At 41.8% G+C, this 27549-nt stretch overlaps 2 protein-coding genes across 3 annotated transcripts; both read right to left on the bottom strand.

Annotated features, from left to right (window-relative positions):
- Window positions 1-156: 156 nt before the first annotated feature.
- vstm4a (V-set and transmembrane domain containing 4a) lies at window positions 157-8905 on the bottom strand. The gene is made up of 8 exons (XM_079689584.1): window positions 8724-8905; window positions 7051-7503; window positions 4167-4220; window positions 3960-4067; window positions 3835-3868; window positions 3414-3562; window positions 2613-2680; window positions 157-1912 (listed from the first exon to the last, which is right to left on the bottom strand). The coding sequence occupies exons 1-8, from the start codon at window positions 8770-8772 to the stop codon at window positions 1760-1762; spliced, it is 1068 nt and encodes a 355-aa protein (XP_079545710.1). The 5' UTR covers window positions 8773-8905; the 3' UTR covers window positions 157-1759.
- Window positions 8906-10416: 1511 nt separating this feature from the next.
- Window positions 10417-26076, bottom strand: cUnh10orf71 (chromosome Un C10orf71 homolog). 2 transcript variants are annotated; one of them, XM_079689562.1, is made up of 3 exons: window positions 25632-26076; window positions 12137-23771; window positions 11667-11829 (listed from the first exon to the last, which is right to left on the bottom strand). In XM_079689562.1, exons 2-3 carry the CDS (start codon window positions 23549-23551, stop codon window positions 11815-11817), a joined length of 11430 nt encoding a protein of 3809 aa, XP_079545688.1. In that variant the 5' UTR covers window positions 23552-23771; window positions 25632-26076; the 3' UTR covers window positions 11667-11814. The 2 variants fall into 2 exon arrangements, with proteins under 2 accessions (XP_079545687.1, XP_079545688.1); XM_079689561.1 differs by having other exon boundaries at window positions 10417-23771; window positions 25632-26061.
- Between the last annotated feature and the right edge of the window lie 1473 nt (window positions 26077-27549).

Genomic DNA, 27549 nt, shown 5'->3' with positions numbered 1-27549 from the left:
TAGGAATTAAGCTACAATCATATTTTTTAAACAATTGTCCTTATTTTACAAAACCTTATTGTCTTTAAAAATATATTTAAATGAACACTTTTTAAGTTTGTTTTTATTAACTATAAAAGTCCAATCCTCCAGCCACTTAAGACATTTGTTTGGGCGTTGTTGAATTATCACATCTTTTATTTTTCGGCTTCTGTGTTTGCACACGGCCATGCAGTCTCTTAGTGCTTATTTGGACAATGGAGTTGATCATTACAAGTAAAATACTGACACAGTACACCAATGCGCTGATTTCTCCGATGTAGAAATACTGTGGTGACTTGCTCTGTTTCTGTATCTCCCTTTCTTTCTTGGTCTCTCATGCACAAGCACCACTCCTCTCTATCATAAAGCAAGAGGTCTCTCTCTTTAACCTTTGTGTGTGTGGCTAATTGTGCTAAGTGGAGTGGCTTAATAGAGTGGAAAATAGTCCTCATAATTTTCCCAGAGAGCGAGCAATGACCTTCTCTAAAGCTAACGGCCATCTCCATTCTCTCTACACCGCTGGTTTTATGATATGAAATGTCAAACCATTGGGTTCCTCAGAATAATTAAATCAAATAAATTATTGCACCTAGGCAGAACCATCTTGTAGCCTAACCCAATTATAATGCACTGTAAAGCTAATTATTAACTATGATTACAATTAGTCTAATTTGAATAAATGTAGTCATTAGCGGGTTCATCCTAGTCAGTGAGTCTGAACTGTGGGGGATGATGGTCTCTCTCTCTGTGTCTCCCCCTCAGAGAGAAGGGTGTGGATGTGCATCATTCTCCGCTATCTTCATCCCATTTCTCATACGCTGACCTTTACAGAATGGCCTACACCTTCACCTTTCTTGGGTACTTGAGCATAATGCTAGCTGCATCCAGGATTTACGATTGCTGTTTATCCCTGTGCATGTTGAACAGACTTTGAAACTAGATGCACAAGACTCTCTGTTTCTGTCCTTTTTTATTTGTCATCGCTAGAAAATCACATTCTAGATTGCAAGCTATAGTTGGATATTTTAGGGAATAAGTATATTTTTCCTCTTGCCAAGAGAGAAGATAATTGAAGCAACCCTCAAACGTCCAGATGATATGAAACTACAACCAGCAGACAGTTAGCATAGCTTAGCATAAAGCTCAGAAAAGCTGAGTCTAGCTCCTTCCAAAGGTATAAGTGAAACACACTGCAGGTGTTTGTTTGTAATATTGTGCTGGTTGGTCTTATATTGGGTGTTTTTTACCCCAGAAAAGTTATGGAAAAATCTGACAAAGTATAATCCAATCAACTTTAGAAAGATGAAACAGTATTTATATGAATAAATTGACCTAGGCATATATTTATTAATAAGTAGGCTACTGTAATTATAAATGCATTTAAAAAGTGTTACAGTGCCTTATGATACTGCAGTAAGAGAGTTTCTTTCCACACAGTCTCCTGAGTTTATACAGAATAGTTAACAATAACATAGCTCCTTATAAACATCTGGCTCGCAGGCCAGCGATGCCAACAAACAGAACAACAGAATTATATGACCCAAAAAACTGCTGTGCTGGAATGGAACTGTGCCGAGGAAACACAAAGCCCTCATTTACCAACAGTTGTAGCGTAATTACAGCCAAAAAACAAATGCTAAATGCCATACTGATAGTTCATAAATATAGTACTTTGGTAGCCACTCAGGCAAGTTGCCCTCACCGGGAGGTACCGAGACGTGCACATGTACAGCTGTGTTTACAGCTGTTTCTCCTGGAAGAAGATCTGAGCGTACACAGTGTCCGTGCTGGAGGCAGTGGGGTCAGGGCTGGAGGAGGAGGGGGGCTCCGGCCTCGGTCTGACCAGCTCCAGCTCTGCATACGTCAGGCTATCGTCGTGTGAAACTCGAGGCTGGAGGATGGAGGAAAGAAAGAGGGCAGACATTTCAGGAAAATGTGTACATAATGGGTGTATGCATTCCCATCTGCTTTAAATCTCTTACAGCCAACAGTAGTATTCTTTCACTTTCAATGGTAAAGCTTCCCTTGGTGCTTTTCAGCTGCAGAAAGTATTTGTTTACAGGACCTCTGGAACATCCAGTTTACTTGAAAAACATTTGGTACAATAGGAGCCCTATCCAGCCTCCTCAGATCCTCCTAGCTGCCCTAATCCAATCAGTATGTTTGTGCTCACATCTGCGCAGCTTTGCTTCACGGCACGATCACAAGAACTATCCGTAGAAATACTGATGATCCTTAGTTTGAGCAGTTTTATCCTCTATATACTTGTTTGACATTTTTATTGTGGATATAAAACCAATGAAGCACTCTAAATAAATAATTGTGTTTGAGGAGCAATAAAGCTAAATAGAATTATCAAGCTCATAACTGAATGAAGACGGAGATGGCAATAAACTCCTGTAGACAATCATGCAATCGTGAAACAAATTCCCTCTTGCGTTTACCTCAATAACAACTCTGAGCATGAAAAACATATTTTGTAGATGCTAGAGAACACATTTGAACAGATACATTGGGTACAGTTGTTCATTAATTATTTGTTGGAAGATGTGGACATAGTCGTATGATGATTTGAGAACGAGCACACTTACATTTGCAGAACTCCTGAGATGATGCTTTGACCTTCTGGGCTTCTGGGGTCGCTTTGCAGGAAAAGGCACTGCAAAACAGAGACAACCTTTTATTGACTTAAAAAGAGGCCAATAGGAATGTAGAGGGTTTAAAGGGTTGTAGAAAAAAGGGCTTTGTACTGTCATTGTCAACATCAGTGTTGATTTAATCCCAGACACACTCGGCAGGATTACTCAAATACATTATCAAGTTTCAGCCCCTGCTGGTTGCTGCTTGTCTTCGGTTAAACTAGCTTTCTCATGGAAATCGAAACATGCTGGAGGTATCATGTATGCTTTTGCACATGATGGATATCTTACTTCACTTTAATTTTCATTACCAAATAATTTGTTTGCTCCCTTAGCCTCCATGTGGTTCCTATGACCCCACTGTGTTTCCAGAGGAAAGATGAGGACTGGGAATTGAACCATTCTCTGAGGTGACACTATTCAAAACAAAGAATTTTTTGGTGAAAACATTGATCATGTTGATTCATAACAGAGTAGTGCACTGTTCCCTTTGTGAGGACATCCCAATGCAGTGATTGATGTCATGATTACATTTAGTTGTTTTCAACATTTCTCACATTTTTGTGAAACACTCCACAAGTAAAGTAAGTGCTCATAACTTAGATCCATACAGAGGCCTGTGCCGGCGGGGGAGGGAGGTTAGAAACTAAACTTTGCTTTATTTTTAAAAGGTCAAAAGCCAGAAAGTTGGAAACAGCTGAGGAATTTAATCTGTCCCAGAGGTAACATCCTGCCTTCAAAACACCACTTTACCTTTGGCTTGTATATAAGGTGGGGGCACTGCAGGTAGTTTAGGGGGTGGTACTGTGACTCTTCTGCCAGGTTTCGGTCTTGTGTCTTTCCTTTGGGCTCTTGGGGAGGAACTGGAGGAACTGCTGGAGCTGGTAACAGTCTCTCCTGAGCTGCACAGAGGACAGTATTTCATTAGTGCAATAGTTATTTAGATTAATATGTTGCAATTGATCATCTATTATCTTAAGAACGTCTTGTTTCCCACCAGCAGTCTGAAACCAAGGATATTCAATTAAACATTATGTAAAACTGAAAAGTAGTAAATCATCACGTTTGAAAGGTTAAAGCCAACTGATATTTGGCAAAGACTTTAGACTTTGAATAACAACATGATTGGTGATCAATGAATCGTATCGGCAATAGTTTTAATAACCTACTGTACCTGCTTTCTGGACATTTGACCAGAAGGTAACTCGCTGTGGAGAAAAGTAGCAGGAAAAAAATCATGTTAATTTACCAGTTTAGGCATCATGTTGTTTTTTCTGTGAAACAAATTATGTTGTTTACTTTTGAGCCTGTGTCTTCTGTGTAAGTACTGGCAGGCGAGAACCAGGGTGAACAGGAAGATGGACAGCAGGCCCAGTGAGCAGATCAGCACGGCACACAGGTACACATCTACACAACAACAAAAAATATCAGAACAGTGGCTTTATCAAGGTACGACTTGTATTTGGTAAAGTGAAACAGAAGTAGGGCTCGAGTTGAAAACAATACCTGCAAATAAACGCCACAGACCGTCACTGCTACCAGTCTCTAGAGTGAAGTGCACTGGAAAAAGAAACGTTTAAGAAGTCAGTCAAATAGTACAGTGAGGGTAAAAAACTGTGCCCAGACTCTTCCTTGTAACGTGCTGTTGTCTGAGGGCACTGACCCAACACAGCAGACACCCTCAGTGGTTTCCAGAAATATCAAAACTGCACTCGTGATGGGCGATTGTGCTGCATCATCAGCCAAACCCACCACACACACACACACACACACACACACACACACACACACACACACACACACACACACACACACACACACACACACACACACACACACACACACACACACACACACCCAGCGCACACACCCAGCGCACACACACAGAGGCCTGCCTGTATTGCTGTTCTTGGACAGCATTGGGGGGTTCCCCATTGCTCTGCATCTCCTCTTCCTATTGTTGGTTGCTTCACAATCTTTTAATGTTGCAATTTTCCTTTGTGCGGTGCGAATAAGGAAGTCATTGTCAGTGTGTGTCAATGAGTGATGGGTTGTATATAGGTCAGGGGTATTTAGCAAGAGGCTGAGGAGAGGGAACAAGAGGCTATGTACATAAATTACTTCGTCCCTGCTTCCTGTAATGACTTTTTAATATGTCTTTTAACACAGGTTGATAAACATATTAATAAGAAATGATAAGATATTAACTCGTAATTGACTTCTAGCTTGTTTCCAGAACGCTGAGCCGCCTGCAGAATTGTTAAATGTGGCACACTGTTATTTTTCAAGATACTGCTGTGTGTGATTAGATCTTGACACACCTAATTTTTTCTTAAATACGTATCGGGTCTAAGAAATAAGACTAGTTTGATTATAATAGGGAGGCTTGATAAGAATGCAGTGAAATACCAGAGCTCTGCAATTATCTTTCTAAATGTTTGATGTACATTTTTGTATTGAGACTTGCTGCAATAATAAGCAAGCTTATCTATAACCTTTTATTGGAATGCATTGCATGGCGTTCCACTTACTATGCCTTCTTGCTGTTTAAAACCAAATGAAAAGTAATGACAGACTTTTAAGGAAGACAAATTGTCTGATGAGGTGACAGGCTACATTTCACAGGCATCTCTTGACAATGTGAGCAGTTAACAGTTAATGTAAGTAAACCACATACCTGACCTTTACACCGCGGTTAACCACATGCTAAACCCCCACATCTGATCAGTGAACGCAGCCCCAGGTTAGCGTGTTGGGAGCTATTAAAGCACACACTCTGCACAGATGTGTCTACACAAGCTGAAGTTAATTCAAAGAAAATATACTGCACAGGTATTCAGAAAGACTGAAGAAACATCAGGTACGGATTTAGGCTCATCTGCTTTCCCCCATCAGTCCAGCTGTGAAGAAAGGACGCAGAAAAATGTAACATCCACTGAAGACCGGCAGATTCAAGAAAACTGAGGTCAGAGAGTGTGTCTGATAAGATTTCCCTTAACCATACATATTGTCTGTTCATTTGTTTGGTTTGAATATAAGTCTGAAGTTCTTCATTTGGGATTTTCAGCCCCTTGAAAGGAATTTTTTTTTAAGACTAGTCAAATTATCTCAGTGGGATGTTGCCTTTATTTAGAATTCTTTCGACTTATATCTGCAGACTGAGGGGTTCCCTGGATTACATTCACAACTATTTGTGTTTCTCTTTGTTTACCCTTATAATGTCAGCTCTTCTGGTTCTGTGGTCACAGCATGTCGGAGATGCCTGAGGTTGTGTGGCTTCCTAAGCGGGACAGTGCCCTGAATATAGGGCACCACTTACGGCAAAGGGCGTTGTCAGATGGCTTTATCTGACCTTAAACTTCAACTTTGTAGGCATTACATTAGTGAAATAACTTTTTTTGCAACTGTGTCAAGTATATCTTGTACTGTATGCTATAGCAGCATCTTGCATCTCTATCTTTATCCAGTTCATCTTGCAGTGACAGATGGTTTCACTGTCAATCAATCAGATGAAGGATCATACTGTATTAAGAAATATGTATCACTGCAAGTGATTACTTCTGAACCTGCCTTTTTAAAGTGTTTTATTACATATTGGCACAGACTAAATAGGTTCAAGTGCAACTGAATTCTCCACAACATTTTCTCTTGAGACTTGCATAAAACCCAAAATGCTGACGTCATGTATTTTGAACATAGCCAGCTCAGCAACACTCTACCTTTTGCTCCTCACACTCTTGCACAGAGTGATATTGTTGAGTGCGGTTTGGCTGTGTGAGCTCATTGTTTTCAGATGGAAATGCCTGAGGATTGGGGTCACACTCAAACACACACATGGGCACTACTTACAGCAAACGCAGCTAGAGTCAGAAAATACATGCAACACATTTGTATTTGGTCTTTATCCTTCAATAAAAACAGTTGCTCCTCCTTTCTTCGGTTATTCCCATTGCCAGATGACACGGGCAGCATGTCTAAGCTGAGGGTGTGCGGCTGTGAGGGAATTCCTTGGAAAGGATTATTCCATGGAAAACATTTTCACAGGAATAACACAAAAAGTCCCGTTTGCATTTGGCCTACTTTTGTCAGCAAGTTGCGCAAAGGTAGAAAAAGTACCTTTGTTGATATCTTGTCAACAGCCATGACACAAAGCACACTTTCACTGTTTTGTTAGGTTCTCTGCTGATAGTGCAACACTTACTGACTATTTTCTTCTTCTTTTTTAGACCACATGGTTCTTTTTTGTCTGGCTGTCCACCAGGGCACGCCATCTTGGCTAACACGCCATATTAAATAGCACTTTTACCCAATTATCAAGAAAATGGGTCTGACCCGTTCCCCAGACAAATGTGAACAGTTGTACAATGTGTTGCAGTACACCTTTAGTTACCTGTCAGCTGTGTGGTGCTGGTGCCATTAGACGATGCCCTCCATGTGTTTCTGTGCTTGCGAATCTCCTGAACCCTGCAGGAGTAGAAACCCTGGTCCGTCCGGGTCACATTGAGAACCTGCAACCGGTACACCTCTCCCTCCGTTTCCTCAAACAGACGGTACTTTAGTTGGGTGAAACGGCGGGTGTAGTTCCCATAAAGATTTATTTTCTTTATGCCCAGCTTCACAATCAGAAACTGAGAGGCCTCGAGTGCTGGAGGAGAAGGGGACGGAGAGGAGGGAGGAGGTGCGAGAGTGGGAGCAGCAGGAGGAGAAAAGAACCAGCGGAGGATGAGGACACTGCCGCTCCTCTTCCTCTGAGACACCATGCAGGACAGGGTCACGTTGTCTTTCTCTGTTACCATCACAACAGGCCCGGGGGTCACCGTCACATTAAGGCCATGACAGACCTCTGTTTACAAAAGACACAAGCAGGACACATGGTATGTAAAGTCTTCTTTCTTTGTTGTTGCATACTTTAATACACTATTGGTTACTTTTGTATATGCCTCTTTATTAAATGGTGTATTCATATTGTTTGTATCAATACATGTTCTGTTTTATGACAGAATAAAATCAAACCAAACCATAAAACATATGCTTTTCCAAACGTAAGGACACTCAGTAGGCCTACACTGTGATCTGGTTGCTTGGGTGACCGCTCCCTGCTAGTTAAATTAGTAATTAACTAGAGTTGCTAATGAGCTCCACATGGGAAAAAGTCTGAGTTCATTTTGATTTCCTGCCAGTTAAACATAATTGTAGCATTTAGACAAAGCATGTTTGTATGCACACCCACAGTGGCTGTTTGGATTTATGGTGTAAGAGATCACACTATCACTGGTTCTACTTATGTCATTCCATCACTGGATGGGAATTCAGTCTGTAAAAGCTAGAGGGCTGGAGGACTGAGAATCAGAGAGTAAAACAAACTTTCTTTGCCCCCTTTTTTACCTCTGGGTTACGTTTGTCTATAAGAGACATGAAGTCTGGACACAATAAGTGTGATCAGACGAGCAGAGAGACTCTACAGGTGGGAAACATTCATCTTCAGTGCGGTACACCCTGAAACTGGCAAAGACTATCAAGACAAGATAACAGGGACCATCTGGGCTGTTTTGTTGCTGTGTTAGTTTGGGAACTCGGGGTCTTTCCTACAAAACGTTATGTGACAACAAAAGCAGCGACAGTGACTCAAACCAAACACAAAACTGAACATAATCAAAAGATTATAGGGCAGGAAATATGAGTCGTAAGTGCACTTTATGGCAGTTTCTAGAATGCAAATTATACTGAGGTTTTCTCTGATCACAGGGAACAAAGTAGCTTAACTCCAAATGTGTTCTTTCATTTTAAACAAAGCCATATTTGCCTAGAAAAATATGTTCTTCTTAAGGTTGACAATAGTTCATGCTTTTGCAACTTTTGGTTGTTTTACAGACAAAGAATACTATGGAGTGTTTTTTGTAGGTTTTACATTATTTGTATAAACCAAAATAAATAAAAAATGTCTGGTTTCACTGTTGCATGTTAGATGATAGATCAAGTTACTACTTCAGACACATTCTCTTTCTTTTCTTTCATGCTTGCTCACTCTCTTACTGGTTATTGCTGTAAACAAAGTGAACTTACCTGTAACCAGAGCCTTAGTCAGGACAAGGACCGCTATAGAGAAGTACATTGTCCACAGTCAGCGAATCCATAAACCCAGACAACTGCAGAGCACTTGCACAAGCAGCTACATTCAAAACAGAGTCTGACTGGACAACCCACCAGAGCCCTCACCCACCATTAACTCTTCTCCTCTTTCTCCTCTTTTCTGTGTAATATGAAACAGTAAATGCTCTGTTCCCACTTAGAAACTCCCACTCACTCTCCCAGTACTCTCTCCCTCTCTCTAACTGTCTCTCCGCCTCTCTCTCTCTCTCTCTCTCTCTCTCTCTCCCCCTTTCTCTCTGTGTCCTGCAAAACGTAGGAAATGTCATTTCCTGTGTTCCTGTGAGAAGTCTTGGACTAAAGCCCAAAACCCCAGAACTCTAAAGCGATGGTCGAGTCTCGTGGTTTGTGTGCGTCTGTCAAAGTGTGTCATTTGGAGAGGCACAAAGTGCTGAGCATGCATTTCCATCACCCAAGTTACTCTCAAAGTCTAGGGGTGAGCCTCATCTGACATCTCCAATCAGAGTAAACAAAGAGCAAATGTTGTATGTTCACGTATGGGAGCTTTATGTTCGCGCGCGTGTGTGTGTGTGTGTGTGTGTGTGTGTGTGTGTGTGTGTGTGTGTGTGTGTGTGTGTGTGTGTGTGTGTGTGTGTGTGTGTGTGTGTGTGTGTGTGTGTGTGTGTGTGTGTGTGTGTGTGTGTGTGTGTGTGTGTGTGTGTGTGTGTGTGTGTGTGTGTGTGTGTGTGTGTGTGTGTGTGTGTGTGTGTGTGTGTGTGTGTGTGTGTGTGTGTGTGTGTGCTCTGCAACCTCTCCCCGTCTGGACAGAGTGGCATGGGCTTGTCTCTGGCTGTGGTTGTCAGACTGTCCCAGTGGTATGAAGCCTGCTGCTTTATTGAGCAGACTAAACTGCTGAGGCAGGGCTTCTGCTGGCGCTTTGAGCTCTGCCAAAGCCAAATGGAATTACACAACACAGTTAACCCTTCAGGTTGTAGGATATTCTTGAAAAGCATGGATTCCAATGAAAATGCAATGGGTGTGTTAATACAGTAACTTAATCTTCTTTGACAAATTGTTTAGTATTGAATAATTAGTTAATGTATTAAATACAGTAGTACAGAAGTTCTTCAATTGTGGGGCATATGTAAATGAGTTCTTTGGACTTTTGAGAAATATGATGTCTTTATTTCTATATCTTTTACCTGGGGTTTCCCTCTAGTTTTCTCTTACATAAGTTGAAGTATTTGCTCCAGTGGAGGAATCGCTCTCCTCTGCCCTGCAGTGGTCAAAGCAGGTTACTGCTTCTCAGGGGATCAACAACACGTACAGTAAGCTGCTATGAAGCTGGGGACTCTCTGCAGGCATTCTCACCATAGCTGTGTACATTTCCCATGGGTATAATAGGCAAAGACATACACACACATGTGTCATTAACAAAATGTTATTTTCCCTTTTTTTGTTTATCAACTCTCTGAGGACATATTATCGTGCTCTCTCAATAACACTTTGTAATTGCCTTATGCACCCTTTCTATGCACTAAAAAGACTGTTCATTGTGAGTCAGACCCAGGGTACATTTCAAGAGTGTAAACAGGATGCCAGTGGCAGTAATATTATATTGTTATTACAGTCTTCTGGGTAGTAAAATGAAATCAACATGCAGCAGTAATATTTTACATTTCCTTTTTGTTTATTCAAAAACCTTTACAATGTGATTCTAAAAGACATTGTGGTGACATTGTTTCGATGAATTAAGTGTTTTTATTGCTTTAATTAGTCCATTCCGCATTACTCTGTATCACAGCAACATTCTCACAAACTTCCAACTTTCAAAATGGAGTACTGTATGAAATTAAACCTCAAAAACAGCAATAATCACATTACCATTGTCTAACTTTGACAAACTAGGCGCTACACCATCTGCAGATATTTCATTGTCACTTCAGGTCTACCAATTTGTCATGCATCACAAAATGGATTAAAAATAAATATAACTTAAAAAGGCTTGCCAATGTTCATAGCAGAAACCAATGTTTTTCCAAACTACTAAACACTATAGTCACACTGTTGCTTTTCTAATGTATGATAACATACTTATAGGTTCAGGAGACAATGGGATACTTATTAATGTATACACAAGACACATATCTTAACTTCTCGCATTCAAAAGTCAAATGGAATGGTGAACAAAAAATAGCAACAGTGAATCTCCAAAATCAATCAGTATTTTCACTTGAAGTCATTCACATACACTTAAAATACTGCATATCTCGATCCATTCATACTGTGCTTTTGGGTACTTCACTTGTCTGTTTAACAGTATCAACCCCTTTAGAAGAAAAAGCTAACAGTCTTTGCTCTCACCAGTCAGACATCTCCATAAAGTCATCCAGTTCACTGATGCTTATTATATCACGGGGCTGATTTTGTGAGTGGGCTGAGTTATCATTTTCACAAACCGGGCTTCCTGCAAGCTGGCTGTTTGTGTCAAACTCTGGGAAGGATTCATATGGGCCATGTGTGTTGTAAACTGTGTTATATGTTTTGTCTTTATCATTAACTGTGTCCATGTATGGGGTCTTCTCTGGGCTGTAGCAATGCCCGTCAGAGTTCTGTCCCATCTCAGGGGCTGTGTGTCCATAGCTGTGGCTCTGCCTGACAGACTGCTGGTTCTGGTGGACGGTCACAGGGGCCGATAAACTGTGGGAGGGCACAGAGTTGATAGATGGAGCTTGGTAGTCTTTGGGATAACCATGGTTGCCTTGATAAACCCCAAAAGGCTTGCCAGCTGGAGAGACCCGGGACTGTTGTTGAACCTTGACCTGCATGTGTGGTTGGAGCTGAGGTTGTGTGTACATCTGCTGGGGCGGGGCTCGGGAGGTGCTTTGGCCAGACTCGCGCACATTCAGCTGGACATACTTTCCCGTCTCTGGGTCGAAGAAAGTCTTAGTTTGAACTTGAACCGGCACATCAACCACAAAATACTGACCAGAGCCGAGGTCTTGCAGCACCTTACGCTGGGTCATTGGGTAGGAATGGGGGTAGCTTGACTCTACATGGTACTGTGTCACTGGAGCTGGAGCTGGGTGTTTGGGATGATGGAGAGTGGGAGAAGAAGAAACATGAGCAACTGTCTTAAGAGCAGAAGTGTGGGAAGCAGGGCCAGCAGCATTAGGCGGGGCAACAGGGATGGAAACGGGGGCAGTGGCATGAGGTGATGCAACTGCGAGGGAGATAGGACCAGTGGCATGGGGGGAAGCATAGCTGTGAGAAGATTGATGCTTAGAGTGTAAAGAAGCCAAGCCAGACCCTGCTGCTGGAGCATGAGCGAGGGAGACAGGTGAGGAAAAATGAGGGGAAGCAACAGCTCGGCGGATGTTGGAGCATACCTCAATGGAGGAAGGACTATTGGCGTCTTCTTGAAGAGATTTCTCAACTCCAACAGGGCTGTCTGCTACCGCTTTAGAGATATCCTTCTTTATTCTACGAGTTGTCAACCTTTTTGCTCTTCGCAAAGCTTGCTCACTCTTTGGAGGAACAGTTGGAGGCTTGCCCGTAGAACGGGACATATCACTGCTGTAGCTACAGGCTGATTCTGGTCTCTCGTAGTCATACAGGCCTCGTAGGTCTGCAAGGTCTGCTGCACTGGTGGCACAACTCTCGCCATCCTCGGACATGTTGCTGATGACGGAGCGAGAGTCGTCTTCATCTAGAACAATGCTCCTCCTTGAGTACGGTCTGTGCTGGGAGAGATGGGCTGAGTAGTCTTGAGATGAATATGGATAAGTGGAGGATTCTTTGATAGCAGCAAGTCTGTTTAAACCTGTGTCAGGAGTACCAGCGCTGCGTCTCATTATCTCCTGCTCTTCATCTCCTCTCTCCAGGGGTGATCCTACCCGGATATCCTCTCCAAAGCTTTTATGGAGGCGTGGTTTCACCGACTTGGTGAGAGAGGAACCTCTGAAAGTGTTGTCCTTCACCCTGAACATTGAGGGCTTGACTCCCAGAGCAGGAGAGGAGCTGTTTGAGCGGGGCAAAGATAGTGCTGGAGATGCAGCTGCTTGTGGCCTATAGGACCTCGTGTAGCATCCTGAGTCCTCGGCTGACCCAAGCCCTGAGGGATGCTGTCTTTGTTGAGAAGGTGAAGGGGAGCACAGCTGTCTTTCTCTGGGTTTCTTCTCTGAATCTGCTGAGGTGATGGCGTAGTACTGGAGGGAATCCATCTTTGCTGTTGCTCTTTTCTGCTTTTCGGCTCTCTCCGTTTCTCTGTGATCAGTAAACGTGTGATCTTTCTCTTCCCTCCTCTGAGCCCTGATCTCTTCCTCTCTTTGAGTTTGCATCCATTCTCTTGCCACTCTCTTCCCCTCCTCTTTTATTGCTGCTTGGCTTTCCTCAATGAGTCTGCTCATCTCCTCTTTGGCTCTCCGTTCTTCTCTTTGTTTTAGAAGTGCTTTTTCAACAGCTCTCTTCTCGTCCTCCTCTCTCTGAGTTCTCATCCAGTCTTCCCTTTTCTGCCTCTCTCTCCTCTGCTCTTCAATCTTCTGATCTGCTTTCTCCTTCTCCTCAAGAGTGGCTCTCCTCTGCTGCTCCTCTTGAACAGCTTTCTCCTCTTGCTGTCTCCTCCTTTTCTCCTCCTTTTCTTTGAGCAACTCTTCCTCTTTTCTTAATGTTGCTCTTCTCTCCTCCTCAACCTTTGTTCTCCTCTTCTCCTCAATTTCTTTTATTCTCCGTTCTTCTTCTATTTGTTTTGCTCTGGTCGCCTCTTTTTCTTGAGATGCTTTTTCTTCTTCTGCTCTTCTTTCTGCTGCTCTCTGTTTCCCCCGCCTCTCCTTGATTTTAGCAGCAATGGCCTCCCGTTCCCTTATTCTCCTCTCCTCTTCTCTCTGAGCAGCTCTCCTCTCTTCTTGAGCCAGAGAAGCTCTATTTTCCTCTATCATTTGTTGAACTCTCATTTCTTCTGCTCTCTTCCCCTCCTCAATCCTAGAAGCTTCTTTTCCCTCAAACTGTTTTGCTCTACTGCGCTGTTGTGCCTCGATTTCCTCATGCCGAGTTGCAAGCATTTTTTGTCTCCTTTTATCTTCCCCAATGTTAGCCAGTGCATTTTCAATCTTCCCATCTTTCCTTGGAGTTGCAGTGGTGTCTTCTACACTGCACCCTTCTCCCACAACGCGTTCAGGTGGATTGGAGCTATCCATTGTCTTGAGGTGTTGTGATGCAGAATTGCTTCGTAGCCTGTTGACTGAGGTTGCTGATAGCGACGGAGGATTATTTGGCTGATGAATGCTTTGTGCTTCTTGACAAACTCTTTGGTTATCAGTTCCCGCCACTTGTTTTTCACTTCTCTGGTTCGAAAGATACTTTGTTGGTGACTTGCTTGTTTCTTTGAGGTGTTGTGCTTGTTTTGAATCTCCATCTAATATAGCTTTATTGGCTTTGGCATCCATTTGCATTTTGTCTTGTCTTTCTTTGTCGCCCAACTTGAACATCCCCGTCCTTTGGTGTTCTTTCTCTGTAATTGGAAATACGACAGGTTTGGGCTCTTTGTTCAACTTGGAGTTGACCTCCGTCTTTTTTGGCAGACTTTTCTGTTTCACAGGGAGGACTTGTGGGTCAGCAGTGAACACCGGACGTCTGCTATGGCGAGTCTGTATTATTGGAAAGAATCCCTCCTTTTTGTTAGGCGGGAATTCCTGAATTGGGTTTGCTTCATCTTCTGAAACAATAACTTTTAACCTGGCATAGTCTGCAAGTGCTGATATCTCAGGTATGGTGGATACCCTTTCTTTTGGCTTTGGTTTAACTTGAGGTTTTTCCTTATCAGTATCCTCATATGTTGTGTGGGTTTTTCTTGAGCTCTGCCTTTCCCTTGCTGATAAACTGGGCTGCTTCACTGTTTGACGTTTTCTGATGTGAATAGCTTGACTGGCTTCTGTCTTCTCATTTGTATTACTCTGTTTCTCTGTGGGACCATCACTCTGTTTCGAAGCCAGGTTATCTTCTGTTTTCCCGTTTTTCCTTTTCATATTATCATCTTGAACTTTTGCTGAAATTGTTTCCACTGTTTTCCTTTCACTTTGATCAACCACATGTTTTTCTTCATTGCAGGATTTATTGCTGATAGCTGCCGTGTTTGGAAGTAATCCTGGAAGTTCCTTTTCTTTTGAAACCGCACCTGACGTAACTTCAACATTTGTACAGTTTTGTGTGTCGTCATTAGTTTCTGATACCCCTTGTACTTGGAAGTAGTCTCCCACCATTGGTTGTTTTTTTAAATCGTCCACTGTTTCTCTCATATTGACTCTTTCAGGCTGTCCTTTTTCCGCCTGAGTGTTCTCAATGGTTGTGTTTATGCTGTTTTCTTGATTGCTGATTTTCAGTGAATCAGAAAGCCTTTTAACACTGGACAGCACACTTTGTACTGCCAATTTTTCTTCCAAACTGTCTTGTGTCTGCTTCTCACTGTTTGCTGGAGCAAGGACTTTGCTTCTGTCTTCAGTGTTTAAAGTGTTTACTTTTTCTCCAAGACTGGATTGTCCATCTTGTTTAAACTCATCCAGTGCAAGTACATCAGAGGGGATAGTGGTGACACTATGTTTTCCCACCATTTTCAGGTTGACCTTTTCAGTTACTGCGGGCACAACTCTGATGGCAATGCTACCTATATTGACATTATCATCCTCTTGGTTATTTTTGTCCATGTGTGTCTCTTCATACTGACGTTTTGGAGACACATGGGTGTTTTCATTCTCAGTTAAATTAATTGAGGGACTGATTTTGATGAATGGCTTTGGTGGTGTAGAGTCACACATGTTGTCTTCCACTAGAGCTGCACTGTTACCATCTATGTTTCTGCTTTTGGATGGATTTCTGACAGTTGACATGTCTTCTTTTACTGACGGCTGGATGTCATGTTTTATCAGAGTTTCAGCATCAGCTCCATTTGTGTTCTCTATCACTTTGGGCTTGGAGTTGTTGTTGGTATGTGTTGTTGGACGATCGTTTTGTTCGGTACTAATCTTTACTTTATCTAGTCTCATGCTTTTTGCTGAGTTTTCTCTTGCCGTTTCTTTTGTTTGATCTTTAATTTTATTTGCCATTATGTCCTGTTTGTAGAGAAGGGGTTGCGATTCAGCCAACACTTTATTTTTAGCAAGTTCAGTGACTGTGGAGGGTGCACCTTTTTCAACCAGGGATTTTACAATTATAGTAGAACTCTCCTGCTGGAGATTAGTATTTTTCTCTGTGACAGTCTCAGACACATCTTTCATTCTAGCTTCTAGGGTTGAAGTTTCTTGCCTGTTTTCGTGATGATTATTCAAACCAACATTAGTTTGATCTTCCTTCTTTGTAGAATGAGTGTTCCGTACAACTTCAACCTTTGGCTTTACCATGCTAAGTTCCATTGAAGATGTATTTCCTTTACTTGCTTCCAGACCTGAGCTGGAATTACATTTATCTAGCTCTGAATTATTGCAATCTTTACGATTAATTTGTTCTAGAGTGCTCATATTACTCTGACCTTTGTCCATAGATTGCTTTCTTTCTCGCACACTAACCATTATTCTTGTGATCTTCAAGCTTTCATCAGCTACTAGGGTCTCGTTCTGACCAAAGACAGTATTAAGTGAAGGTGCTGAGTCCTCATGTACAGCTTCATGTTTAATTTCCGTCTCTTCTGTCGTCATAGGTTTTGAGCTTTCAGATTCAACCGCAGCTATAGCTATTGATGGCTCCTCTTTCTTCTTGTTGAGATGTTCAGCTTTTACATCAACATCGTCTTTTAGTCCCTCTTTCTGCCTTGAGCTTTTTCCTTGATCTGCGTCTTGTTTTTCTCGCTTGTTTTTGGGTGTCTGCTCCTTACTTTGTATAGGTGACTTAATTCCAGTTTGATTATCTTTCTTTTGATTTTCAACCAATCCCTCATTTGCGCTCATGTTATAACTTCTATCTTTTGTGTTTTTTGATGTTTTGGGCCCATTGACATTGCTCTTGATTAGTTCTTCATGGTACAATAACTTACTGGAGATTGCGGCAGAGTTAACTGGGATTGAAGCAGAGCTTGGAGGTGAAAAAGATTTGACTGGATCCATCTGTATTTCTGAAGGCTCCATCTGGTGCTTTAGGGTGTGATTACTGGACATTTCATGTTTTTTAGACATTTCCTGTGCTGGTGGCCTCTGTCGTATAATCATACTCTGACTACCTGATAACTGCCTGGCAGGATGTTTGGACATAAACCCTTCTCTTACTGCAAACCCCTTTTCCTTGATAGCTGAAATTTCTTTTTCAGCATGGGCTTTTATCCTTGAGGTCAGAATCTCCTGTTTGGTCTGTGCTCTCTCTTTACTGGACAATGCTCTGGGAGGGGTGAAGTGCGAACCTTTATCTGAACCTTCATTTCGCTCGAAGGGGAACAGTTTAGGCGGATGAGAATCTCTTTGTTCTGAAATATCAGTGTGTTTCAGAGGGTCAGATTTCTTCGACTTTTCAAGACTGTCATCCTTAACTTGATCAGTAACATTGTCAGTAATTGCTGTTTCATCTTCATTGAAAGGTAAATAATTACCACCAGATAATTTGAATTCCTTTGATGACTCACTATAAACATACTGACTATCTGTCAACTCCTTAGGTTTCAAGCTGCCTGCTTCCTCCTCATTCTGTGTGTTATCTGTTGCCACTCTGCTTGTAGGACTAGATTTATTTTTTGTTTCAACTTCATTAAGAGATACAACTGGTATTTCATCAGCGTCATTTGAAGAAACATTTCCTGCAGCCAACACGTTGTTGCTGGTTGGTGAAGTTGTATCAATAAAACCATATTTCTCTCGAAGACGCAGATATTCATTAACACCACTATTAACTTGATCTACATAGTGCTTGCTTAAAACTGAGTCATCCCTCTGTTGATGCATTTGTGTTGACTGCTGTTGATCTGCATTTTTATTGATATTTATCTTTAAACAATCATCTGTCTTACTCCCATTTTCTTTTGTTAGAACTTTATTTCTGACTTTCTCCTTTTGCTCTCCTCTCATTTTCTCTTTTATTTTAGCCAATTCAGCTTTAGCTTTAGCCAACTCTGTCTTAACTAGCTCAACTCTATCCGGCTCTCTTTTGACCTGCTGTGTCACTGGCGACCTTTCATGCATATTATCTTCTTTAGCTAGCTCAACTTTGGTTAGTTCTAACTTTGCCTGCACTGCCTTTATGTCTTTGGCTTTACTTATCTGTGTTGAAGGTTCTCGACTAGCATGTATTGAATCTTTCAAAACTGTTTTTTGTTTTACATCTTCAACTTGAACGTAATTTATTAGGGCATTTTCCATTTTAACTACCTTAGTGTTATTTTGGTCGAATTGAACTTGTTTCTCTTTTATTTGCTCAAGTTGACCAAGTTCTGTTTTAGCTTGTTGCTCTTGTATATGTTCAGGTTCAGCTTGTTCTGCTTTAGTTTGTTGCGCTTGTATTTGCATGATTTCAGCTTGTTTTGCTTTATCTTTTTGCCCTTCTATCTGCTTTAATTTAGCTTGTTCTTCTTTAGTTTGTAGCTCCCGTAACTGCTCTAGTTTAGCTTGTTCTTCTTTAGCTTGTAGCTCCCGTAACTGCTCTAGTTTAGCTTGTTCTTCTTTAGCTTGTTGCTCTTTAGCTTGTTGCTCCTGTATCTGCTCTAGTTTAGCTTGTTGCTCTTTAGCTTGTTGCTCTTTAGCTTGTTGCTCCTGTATCTGCTCTAGTTTAGCTTGTTGCTCTTTAGCTTGTTGCTCTTTAGCTTGTTGCTCTTTAGCTTGTTGCTCTTTAGCTTGTTGCTCCTGTATCTGCTCTAGTTTAGCTTGTTGCTCTTTAGCTTGTTGCTCTTTAGCTTGTTGCTCTTTAGCTTGTTGCTCTTTAGCTTGTTGCTCCTGTATCTGCTCTAGTTTAGCTTGTTGCTCTTTAGCTTGTTGCTCTTTAGCTTGTTGCTCCTGTATCTGTTCTAGTTTAGCTTGTTGCTCTTTAGCTTGTTGCGCCTGTATCTGCTCTAGCTTAGCTTGTAACTCTTTAGCTTGTTGCTCTTTAGCTTGTTGCTCTTTAGCTTGTTGCGCCTGTATCTGCTCTAGCTTAGCTTGTAACTCTTTAGCTTGTTGCTCTTTAGCTTGTTGCTCTTTAGCTTGTTGCTCCTGTATCTGCTCTAGTTTAGCTTGTTGCTCTTTAGCTTGTTGCTCCTGTAACTGCTCTAGTTTAGCTTGTAGCTCTTTAGCTTGTTGCTCTTTAGCTTGTAGCTCTTTAGCTTGTTGCTCTTTAGCTTGTTGCTCCTGTATCTGCTCTAGTTTAGCTTGTAGCTCTTTAGCTTGTTGCTCTTTAGCTTGTAGCTCTTTAGCTTGTTGCTCTTTAGCCTGTTGCTCCTGTATCTGCTCTAGTTTAGCTTGTAGCTCTTTAGCTTGTTGCTCTTTAGCTTGTAGCTCTTTAGCTTGTTGCTCTTTAGCTTGTTGCTCCTGTATCTGCTCTAGTTTAGCTTGTTGCTCTTTAGCTTGTTGCTCCTGTAACTGCTCTAGTTTAGCTTGTAGCTCTTTAGCTTGTTGCTCTTTAGCTTGTAGCTCTTTAGCTTGTTGATCTTTAGCTTGTTGCTCCTGTATCTGCTCTAGTTTAGCTTGTTGCTCTTTAGCTTGTTGCTCCTGTAACTGCTCTAGTTTAGCTTGTAGCTCTTTAGCTTGTTGCTCTTTAGCTTGTAGCTCTTTAGCTTGTCGCTCCTGTAACTGCTCTAGTTTAGCTTGTAGCTCTTTAGCTTGTTGCTCTTTAGCTTGTAGCTCTTTAGCTTGTTGCTCCTGTAACTGCTCTAGTTTAGCTTGTAGCTCTTTAGCTTGTTGCTCTTTAGCTTGTAGCTCTTTAGCTTGTTGCTCCTGTAACTGCTCTAGTTTAGCTTGTAGCTCTTTAGCTTGTTGCTCTTTAGCTTGTTGCTCTTTAGCTTGTTGCTCCTGTAACTGCTCTAGTTTAGCTTGTAGCTCTTTAGCTTGTTGCTCTTTAGCTTGTTGCTCCTGTAACTGCTCTAGTTTAGCTTGTTCTTCTTTAGCTTGTTGCTCTTTTAACTGCTCTAGTTTAGCTTGTTGCTCTTTAGCTTGTTGCTCCAGTATCTGCTCTAGCTTAGCTTGTTCTGCTTTAGCTTGTCGCTCTTTTATCTGCTCTAGCTTAGCTTGTTCTGCTTTAGCTTGTTGCTGTTGTAATTGCTCTAGTTTAGCTTGTTCTGCTTTAGCTTGTTGCGCTTGTAATTGCTCTAGCTTAGCTATTTGAGCTTTAGCTGATTGCTTCTGTATCTGCTCAAGTTTAGCTTTTTCTGCTTTTATACGCTCTGCTTCAGCCTGTTCAGCTTTAACTCTTTCTGTTCTGATTCGTTCTGCCTCCATTCTCCCTTTTTCAAATTGATCTGCTTTTGCCTTTTCTTCCGCAATGTGCTCTGCTTCAATCTTTCCTCTTCTGGCCTGTTCAGCTTTAGCCTGCTCTAACCTGGCCTGCCTAGCCTGCTCTGCCTTTGCCAGTTCAGCTTTTATGTGTTCTTCTTTTAGCCTCTCTGCTTCAGCTTGTTTTACTTTGACCTGGTCATTTTTCTGTAATTTGGTTTGCTCTGACTTTGTCTGTTCATCTCTGGCACACTCAGGTAGATTTTGTCTAGACTTTTCTTCTATTTGCTCCTCCGTTTTCATATGTTTTGGTTTAACCTGGTTGACGCGCTTGTGCTCTGTTAGTTCTGCTTTGGCCTGTTCTGCTTCGCCTTTCTCCAAACCAATCTGCCCTGCTAAAATTAACCTAGCTGACTCCCCCTTGGGCTGATCCAGTTGAGCCCAGTGTTGTGCCTTTGCCAGCTCTGCTTGGTTGTGTTGTGCTTTGATATCCTCTGCTCTGATCTGTTCAGGCCTAATCTCAATAACATATCTATCTTTCACCTGGTTAGCCATTGTGGGGGCAAATGCATTGCCAGGGTTAGATAATGAACATTTCTGCCTATTTGGTTCCAACTGTGATTTAGTTTCTATTGGCTGCTGACTTTGCAATTCATACACCTTTAGATTTGGCATATATTGTTTCCTCTGAGCTGTTTCTTGCATGGGGGTACTGATGTCTTTATTGAAATTGAACGTATGTTGGTTTTTATATTGTTGATCAGCATATCTGTCATTATTCTGGGTCAAATAATCATCTTTCAGTTCATTTCCATCATTGTGTCCGTAATACTTTTGAAGTGCATATTTGTCCTTAAAAGCTCCAAGGTGTTGTCCATAATATGCTGGGTTTTCTATACTGTCATTACTCAATGGAGTATTTCGTTTCTCAAATTCTTTATTTACACTCTGCTGATTTTGTCTGTATTTGTCTTTTGGTGAATTGAGTTCCTCCTTTATTATGGCCGCTCTTTGGGAAGCCTGTGCATGTTGGTCTTTTTCCATTAAAGCAGTTATCTCTTGTTTCCATGGAGAGACTGCTTTCAGATTGTCTGTGTCGCGGCTGTTTGTCATTATCCACTTATCATGTGAGGACACATTACTGTCATCATATTGTTTGTCTTTGAGCTGCTGATATCTATCCACTTTTGTGAATTCCCTTTCCACTGTTTGATTTAAATGTTGCTCAGCATTTGCCTTACTTATTGCATTTCCTCTGTGTTGAAGGTTGTCAGCATTTACCCGTGGTGTTTCTGTAGCTGTATAGGATTGTTTAAACTTGTATACATCACCTCCCGGAGATTCTACATTATCTATCCCGCCTTCCTTATAGGGAGTAAACGACAATTCTTCATAGAGATTCTGTCCATTAGCAGGAAGATTTTGAGGTTTAAGGTCAGTGAAGCCTGAGTGTTGAACCATCTCACTTTGCATCTGAGCTTTTTGGTAATTACTTGTGATTTGGACTATGTGTTCAGGTTGAGAATTTAGTTTTGAAAGCGTCAATCCAGGGCTATGATAGTGGTTTGCATATTGATCTGAGGCAGCATTAGTCCTGGTGGATTCCTCTACCTGGAGAAATTGAATGTCTGGATCTGGAAAATCAGGGATGTCTATCACAGTGTCTCTTGGCTCCTGGGTAGAGGGCTCTATGTTTTTCTCAAATGTCTCCAAGCCTTTGAATTTGGTAGGACTGTAGGTGCTTTTGACTCTTTTCCTATTATCTTTGAGATTGAAGAGTAGGCTGCTGGCTCTGGATCTGTAGCTGGACATCCTAATATCAGGAGTGGCTCCTCTGCTTTCTGCTCGCACTGGAGCATGCTCCACAGGTTGAGGAGAAACTGCATTCTGTCCGACCTCTGATGTCTCTGCTTCTTGATGTGCATAAACTAAAGGCGTGAGCAGATGGCTGATGTTGAAGGGGGTCGTCCTTGTGGTACCACTGGTAACATTTGGTGCCATTGATTCTGCATTGTTGTTAAAGATTATTGAATTGTCATTGCTACAAAGCCCTCCCGGTTGATTTGTAGTCATCCCTGTTATGAGATGTTGCTCTGTCATCATTTTTATTTTTTGTTGAAGGGCTTTGACTGAGCTGATGGTGTCCTGGACACGTCGAGACATGTCACTGGAAGGTGACGCAGTTGATGGCCTTTGTGGTGGAAGCTTGGTAGTTCCTAGGCTCTGTGTACGCTTTCTGTGGGGGTAATGACCAGTCAACTCCGACTCACAGCGTTTCTCCACAGCAGGAGCTTTCTGCATCATTGTAGATGTTGAAGTGGATCGTTGATGAGTGGGAGGAACAACAGGTGCCAAGTTATTCCTCTGGTCTCTGATAACCCTCTCACCAAACTGATAAGGACCCTGTGGTTGGGCCTCGAGTGAAAGCTCCTTGTACATCGGTGTCTCATACCATTTAGGAAACTCCGAACAGTGCATAAACCCCGAGACTCCTCCTTGTGAGAAGGGAAACCTGTTATAGTCCCTCCATACCTTGAAGGGACTAAACTCACTGTGTATAAAGAAGTTAGAGTTACAGTTGACCTGAGCGGACATGCTGTGATTACTATGGGAAGAGCTCATAAAAGAGGATGCCGAATTCATGTCAGACACTTTAGAGGAGTACAAGTTAGTGTCTTGGGAGGCAAATGTGTCATATGAAGGGAACTGACCACTGTTAACGTTTTGCTGGTAAGGAGTAGAAAACTCTGTAAGTTCCCTTTGGATACTCATCAGAGCCGATTTATCCCAGCTTGTCTCATCCTTCCACTCTCTGGGTTTTCCATCCGCCACTTCTCCATCCCTTTGTCCCTCAGAGTTAAAAGCTCTGATCAGAGAGGATACTCTTGAACGGCTTCTGCGTTGCTGTGAATTCAACTCTGTGGCTCCATTGCTGAGAAGAGAAACCTGTTCTTGCCCCAGAGTTTCCCGCTGTTGAGAGGTTTCCACAAAGGATTGCTGGAATGAGGCAGAAACCCTCCCCTTTGTCTTCTCTCCATAAACCTCCCACTGTGGATCTCTCTGGATCTCGGCTCCATACATTCCTCCATGGATCATGTCCTGTCCATACTGCTGCATCCTGAGGGTGAAGCTCTCATGTGAAGCACTTTTAGGGTTCTCCCTCTCTCTGCCGTCTCTGTTCTGGCCACTCTCATTAAATGCCAGCTGTCTGTCTCTCTGGGCGCAGGGAGAAGATGAACAGAGGTCCGAGTCATTATAAACAGCCTCATCTCCAATGCAGAGACTCCTAAATGCTCGATCTGTCAAATTGCTGACCTCACGGTCAGTCTCATCCAGAAAGGACCCACCGCTGGATGTATCACTGTAACCTCCATCGCTGTGCTTTCGATGCCCGCCACTTTTTCGGCCTGAGCGGCGCTTCTCAACTGAGGTCATGATGCAGGTTTGGAAGCAAGAATCTCTGTCTTCCGTTGTTCAGTCATTCATGCAAATACCGACCTTGAAATGATTCACTCCGCCTGCTGCTTGAGCTACAGGACCCTAAGTTTGGGACCTCTTTGTCAGGGTTTTTATGTTGGACAGCTAGTAGCTCCTAAGTCATTGTGCCTTTTTAGATGGCCTCTGTCCCAAAAAAATCCTGGAATTTGTTCTTTTCCTAGAGGAGAAAAGGAAGGAGAATTAGCCTGGACATGCACTCACATAACCTTTCATAGAAAGTGTTTTAAAATGTTGTTTGCGTGATGTGTGTGTGTAATGTATTTCAACCCGATCCAAAGCCTGGGTATACATGTTTTTTCTTAAGCGGGATCATTTTACAAGCTGTAACTCGTTTGTTGGGGTGCTTATTTTATTATAGTTGACCCTGATAAGAAGCTTTCTCCCTTTGCATTAGGCAGCAATGTACTGTATGTGGCTCTCAAAACAGCCCTGTAAATCCTTTCACTCAATCACCATGACCTTTAGAGACATGTTGTGAATAAGACTACACTGTTGCTAGGCACAGTGATGGCAACTTCACGCGAGTTATTCTGAGAAAGCAGGATGCGTCCGTACAAACGTCAATACAACACACACATATATATTTTTTGTTGGTGTTTTACCTTTAGAATAAAAAGCTAGATATTGACATTGGTTTAATTGAAAGAGTCCTTCATTGAAAGAGTCCTAGTTATGACCAGTCAATTGAAGTCAAACCTCTTTGTTTTTACCACAGAGCAGGTGTAAAGCAGATTGCATAGAATTGCTCCTATCATTACCAAAATATATAAATAAAAAAAAGTGTATAAAGCGTAAAACAATTAGCAGAGTTAATAGGTTAGTGGTTATTTCTGTCCAAACATTTTTTTCATGAATATCTGTTTTTTCCTATATCCATAATATAAAACAAACAAGGCCTTGCATATGAAGTTTGTGACATATTTCTATCTATTGACGCAATGGCTTTTCTTAGCTTTGTTACTCTCACACATTACCAATAAGCTGGCAACTACATTGCTTGTGGATGGCCTTCAAACTAAAATGTAATGTAAGTGTTTATAATGCAAAATATACTTAGCAAAAAAAGCCTCATAGTTAAGTATAACAAAATATTTATATCTTCCAGCTTGGGACCATATTATATCCCTCAAACTGCAGACGTCCCTTGTGGTACGGTGCTTTTAAAATAAAATGTTCACACATTAAGGTGCAACAAGGTAACGTCATGGGTATGTTCTGGGTAAATTTACTGCAGCTGTCAGGCAGCTTTCTCCTTGCTCAGAATATCCAGGAGTTCATTAATATCTTCTGAACTGGACTCCATCCATCTCAAAAGCATCTACAGAACCGCTACTGACTGCACTGCTGTACTGCCCGGCCAAGTCACTATCAAACAAAACTGGTGCAGAAATGAAAGGAAGTTTAAAAATATCATGCACCATCTTTCTCCTAAAGCAGAAAATCAACAGCAACTAAGGTAAGGGCAGGTATTTTGACTCTTAGCATCTTCCTTCAATTCATTGTAAGCACTTAACAAAACAATTAGCACACAGAATCACTCAAACATTAGAGAGTAGCACTAAAAAATAATGCGCAATTATGATAACTGCCCTTAATTTAATCCGTTTTTGCAACAAAAATGTAATGCCAAACTGTCAGGTAATTTCTGGTAATTGTGACAGGTTTATTTGTGTCCAGTGACGGGCCTCTAACTCTAAAACCTGACACCAAAGGGACTGTGGCCCAAATGGAAAGCAGCAGACCTTTCAAATCTGAGATTAGAAAGGAGGTGACTAAATGTTTATAAATGTCAGTCAGTCAATACCTTTTTTACCGAATATATACATATCGTTGTAGATTAAGTCAGATAATTCTGCATATGTTTTCATGTATTTATTTGCAGGAAAATGCCCACCCTTACACCTAAATTCACTGAAAATGAATGCATGGTATATCAAGTATATACCTAGGCTTTTTAAACATTTTTAACGTGTTCCTCCTTGACCATGACAACAATGTAAAATGGGCTTTGTCTTACCTTCCAGTTTTATAATCCATAATTTGGGTTTATTGTAGACTCCTAAGAATGCTTCCAGAAAAGCCTTTGCCTGTCTGATCCCTTTCTCAGATCCTTTCTGTCTCTTTCTATTGACAACAATCCAAAGCAAAAACCTCTATGTACTCCACAGTCCGGTCTTTTAGCATCTGACCAGAGGCCAGCAGCGGGCCCCGGGCCTGTAGACCAGACAGAAATAGAGGAGTAGTCCCAGAGAGAGAGTCCACCATGGGGGGACAGAATGACGGCTTGAGCTTGCATGCAGGTCTGTGAGATCCTTTGGTGTCGAGTGTCGACGGATGAAACAAACAGCCTCTCAACTATTTATAAATCTGGACAGCTAACTCACGTCTAACAGCTGGAGCTAACTGTCACAAAGTAGGAAAGTGTTACAACTGACCTAGGAGGTTGTGTGGTCCAAACCGGGAGAAAAAACGAATTTCCTAAAGGTGTGTTATTATTGTGGGTGGGTTTAGTTTGGGTGCCCCTCTGGGAGATATAAATAACTTATTTGCCCCACACTAGAGTTTCACCCTCTTCCTTGAACGGAATTAACATGTACTATAAGGAGTGTCAACAAGTGGCTCCTGGAAACCATAGACCTGAATGCAGCCCGCTATAGACTGTAAGACCAAATAACCAAAGAATACTTTTTAAATGAATTTCCTTTTTAAAGAGGTTTTATTTAATGACACGTATATGAGGGCCTCATTTCAACATTAATTTGAACACACACTTATTAAGGTACTTAAAGTATGGATGTGTAATCTCCCTGACTACAGCCTCACTCACCCTCCAGCTGAAGAGGCCATAAGGGGAGGAACTGTACCTCCCCCTTCCCCCTCCCCCACCTTCCTCCCCTCCTTCAGGCCGCTGCTATAATAGGAGATTGCTGTAGCAGATAGTTTCCTGGGATTCTTGGCGGGTGCAGGGCCAGCCTGGCGGGATGATGGACACACACACATGGGCCTTAATGGAGTCACACTCCTCCATGTGAGCCCACACACACACACACACACACACACACACACACACACACACACACACACACACACACACACACACACACACACACACACACACACACACACACACACACACACAGATGGTTTTGCATACTAAATTTTGAGAAAAGGCTGAGGTAATCCCTTTTTAACTAATCTCTTTCCTCCCCTCTAAACAACCTCCACCAACTCATCCACCATATTCTCTCCACGTTGGCATCTTTGTCAATCAGTAACATCCATGTCTACATTTCCTTCATGTTGATGAGATAATCAGCCTAACAGATATGAAACATCCTTATTCAGATTTGCTACTTGCTGCTCTATTGTTTTGTTTTGCTACATACTGATGGGCCTTCAATACTCAGCACTTGTTAAAAAATGTTTTTGATTAGTAAAATTAAATTGACAAAAACGTCCCTCAGCAAATATTACTCAGTGTGTGTTAATCTAAAATGATCAATTTACCAACTGAAGTTTAAAATGAAGGCTGGTGTAGTGTCTGGACAAGTTTCCTGCTCCCTAAGTCCCTCTAGTGGACAGACTGAGAACAGGTGTTCAATTCCTATACAGACTGTACTGACATTTATTTTTTATATACATATATCCAGTCTTTGCACAGTGCAACTCTCCAACTTTGTTCGAAAATATTTGTAATGTGAAGCCAGAGAGGACTGTAAGCATTGATCAGAATCGCTGAGGATGCTCTTCCCCATGCTGAGTAAGGGGGAGTGGACTGTTATGTGGCAGACAGCAGACAGGCACATTACTAGCTGCATTAAGATATGCTTTGTTTGTATTATCTCCGTTCAGACCTGAGCTTAATTGATTCTAATTGATTGGGTTATTGATCAAGTCTGCTACAGGAATGAAAAGCAGAGATGTTTCTGGAGTAT

The sequence above is a fragment of the Notothenia rossii genome (assembly GCF_949606895.1).
Source record: "Notothenia rossii genome assembly, chromosome: 6".
In the NCBI taxonomy this organism is placed as follows: Eukaryota; Metazoa; Chordata; class Actinopteri; order Perciformes; family Nototheniidae; genus Notothenia; species Notothenia rossii.
The sequence above is the reverse complement of the archived record's forward strand: the minus strand, read 5'-3'. Positions and strand labels throughout refer to the sequence as shown.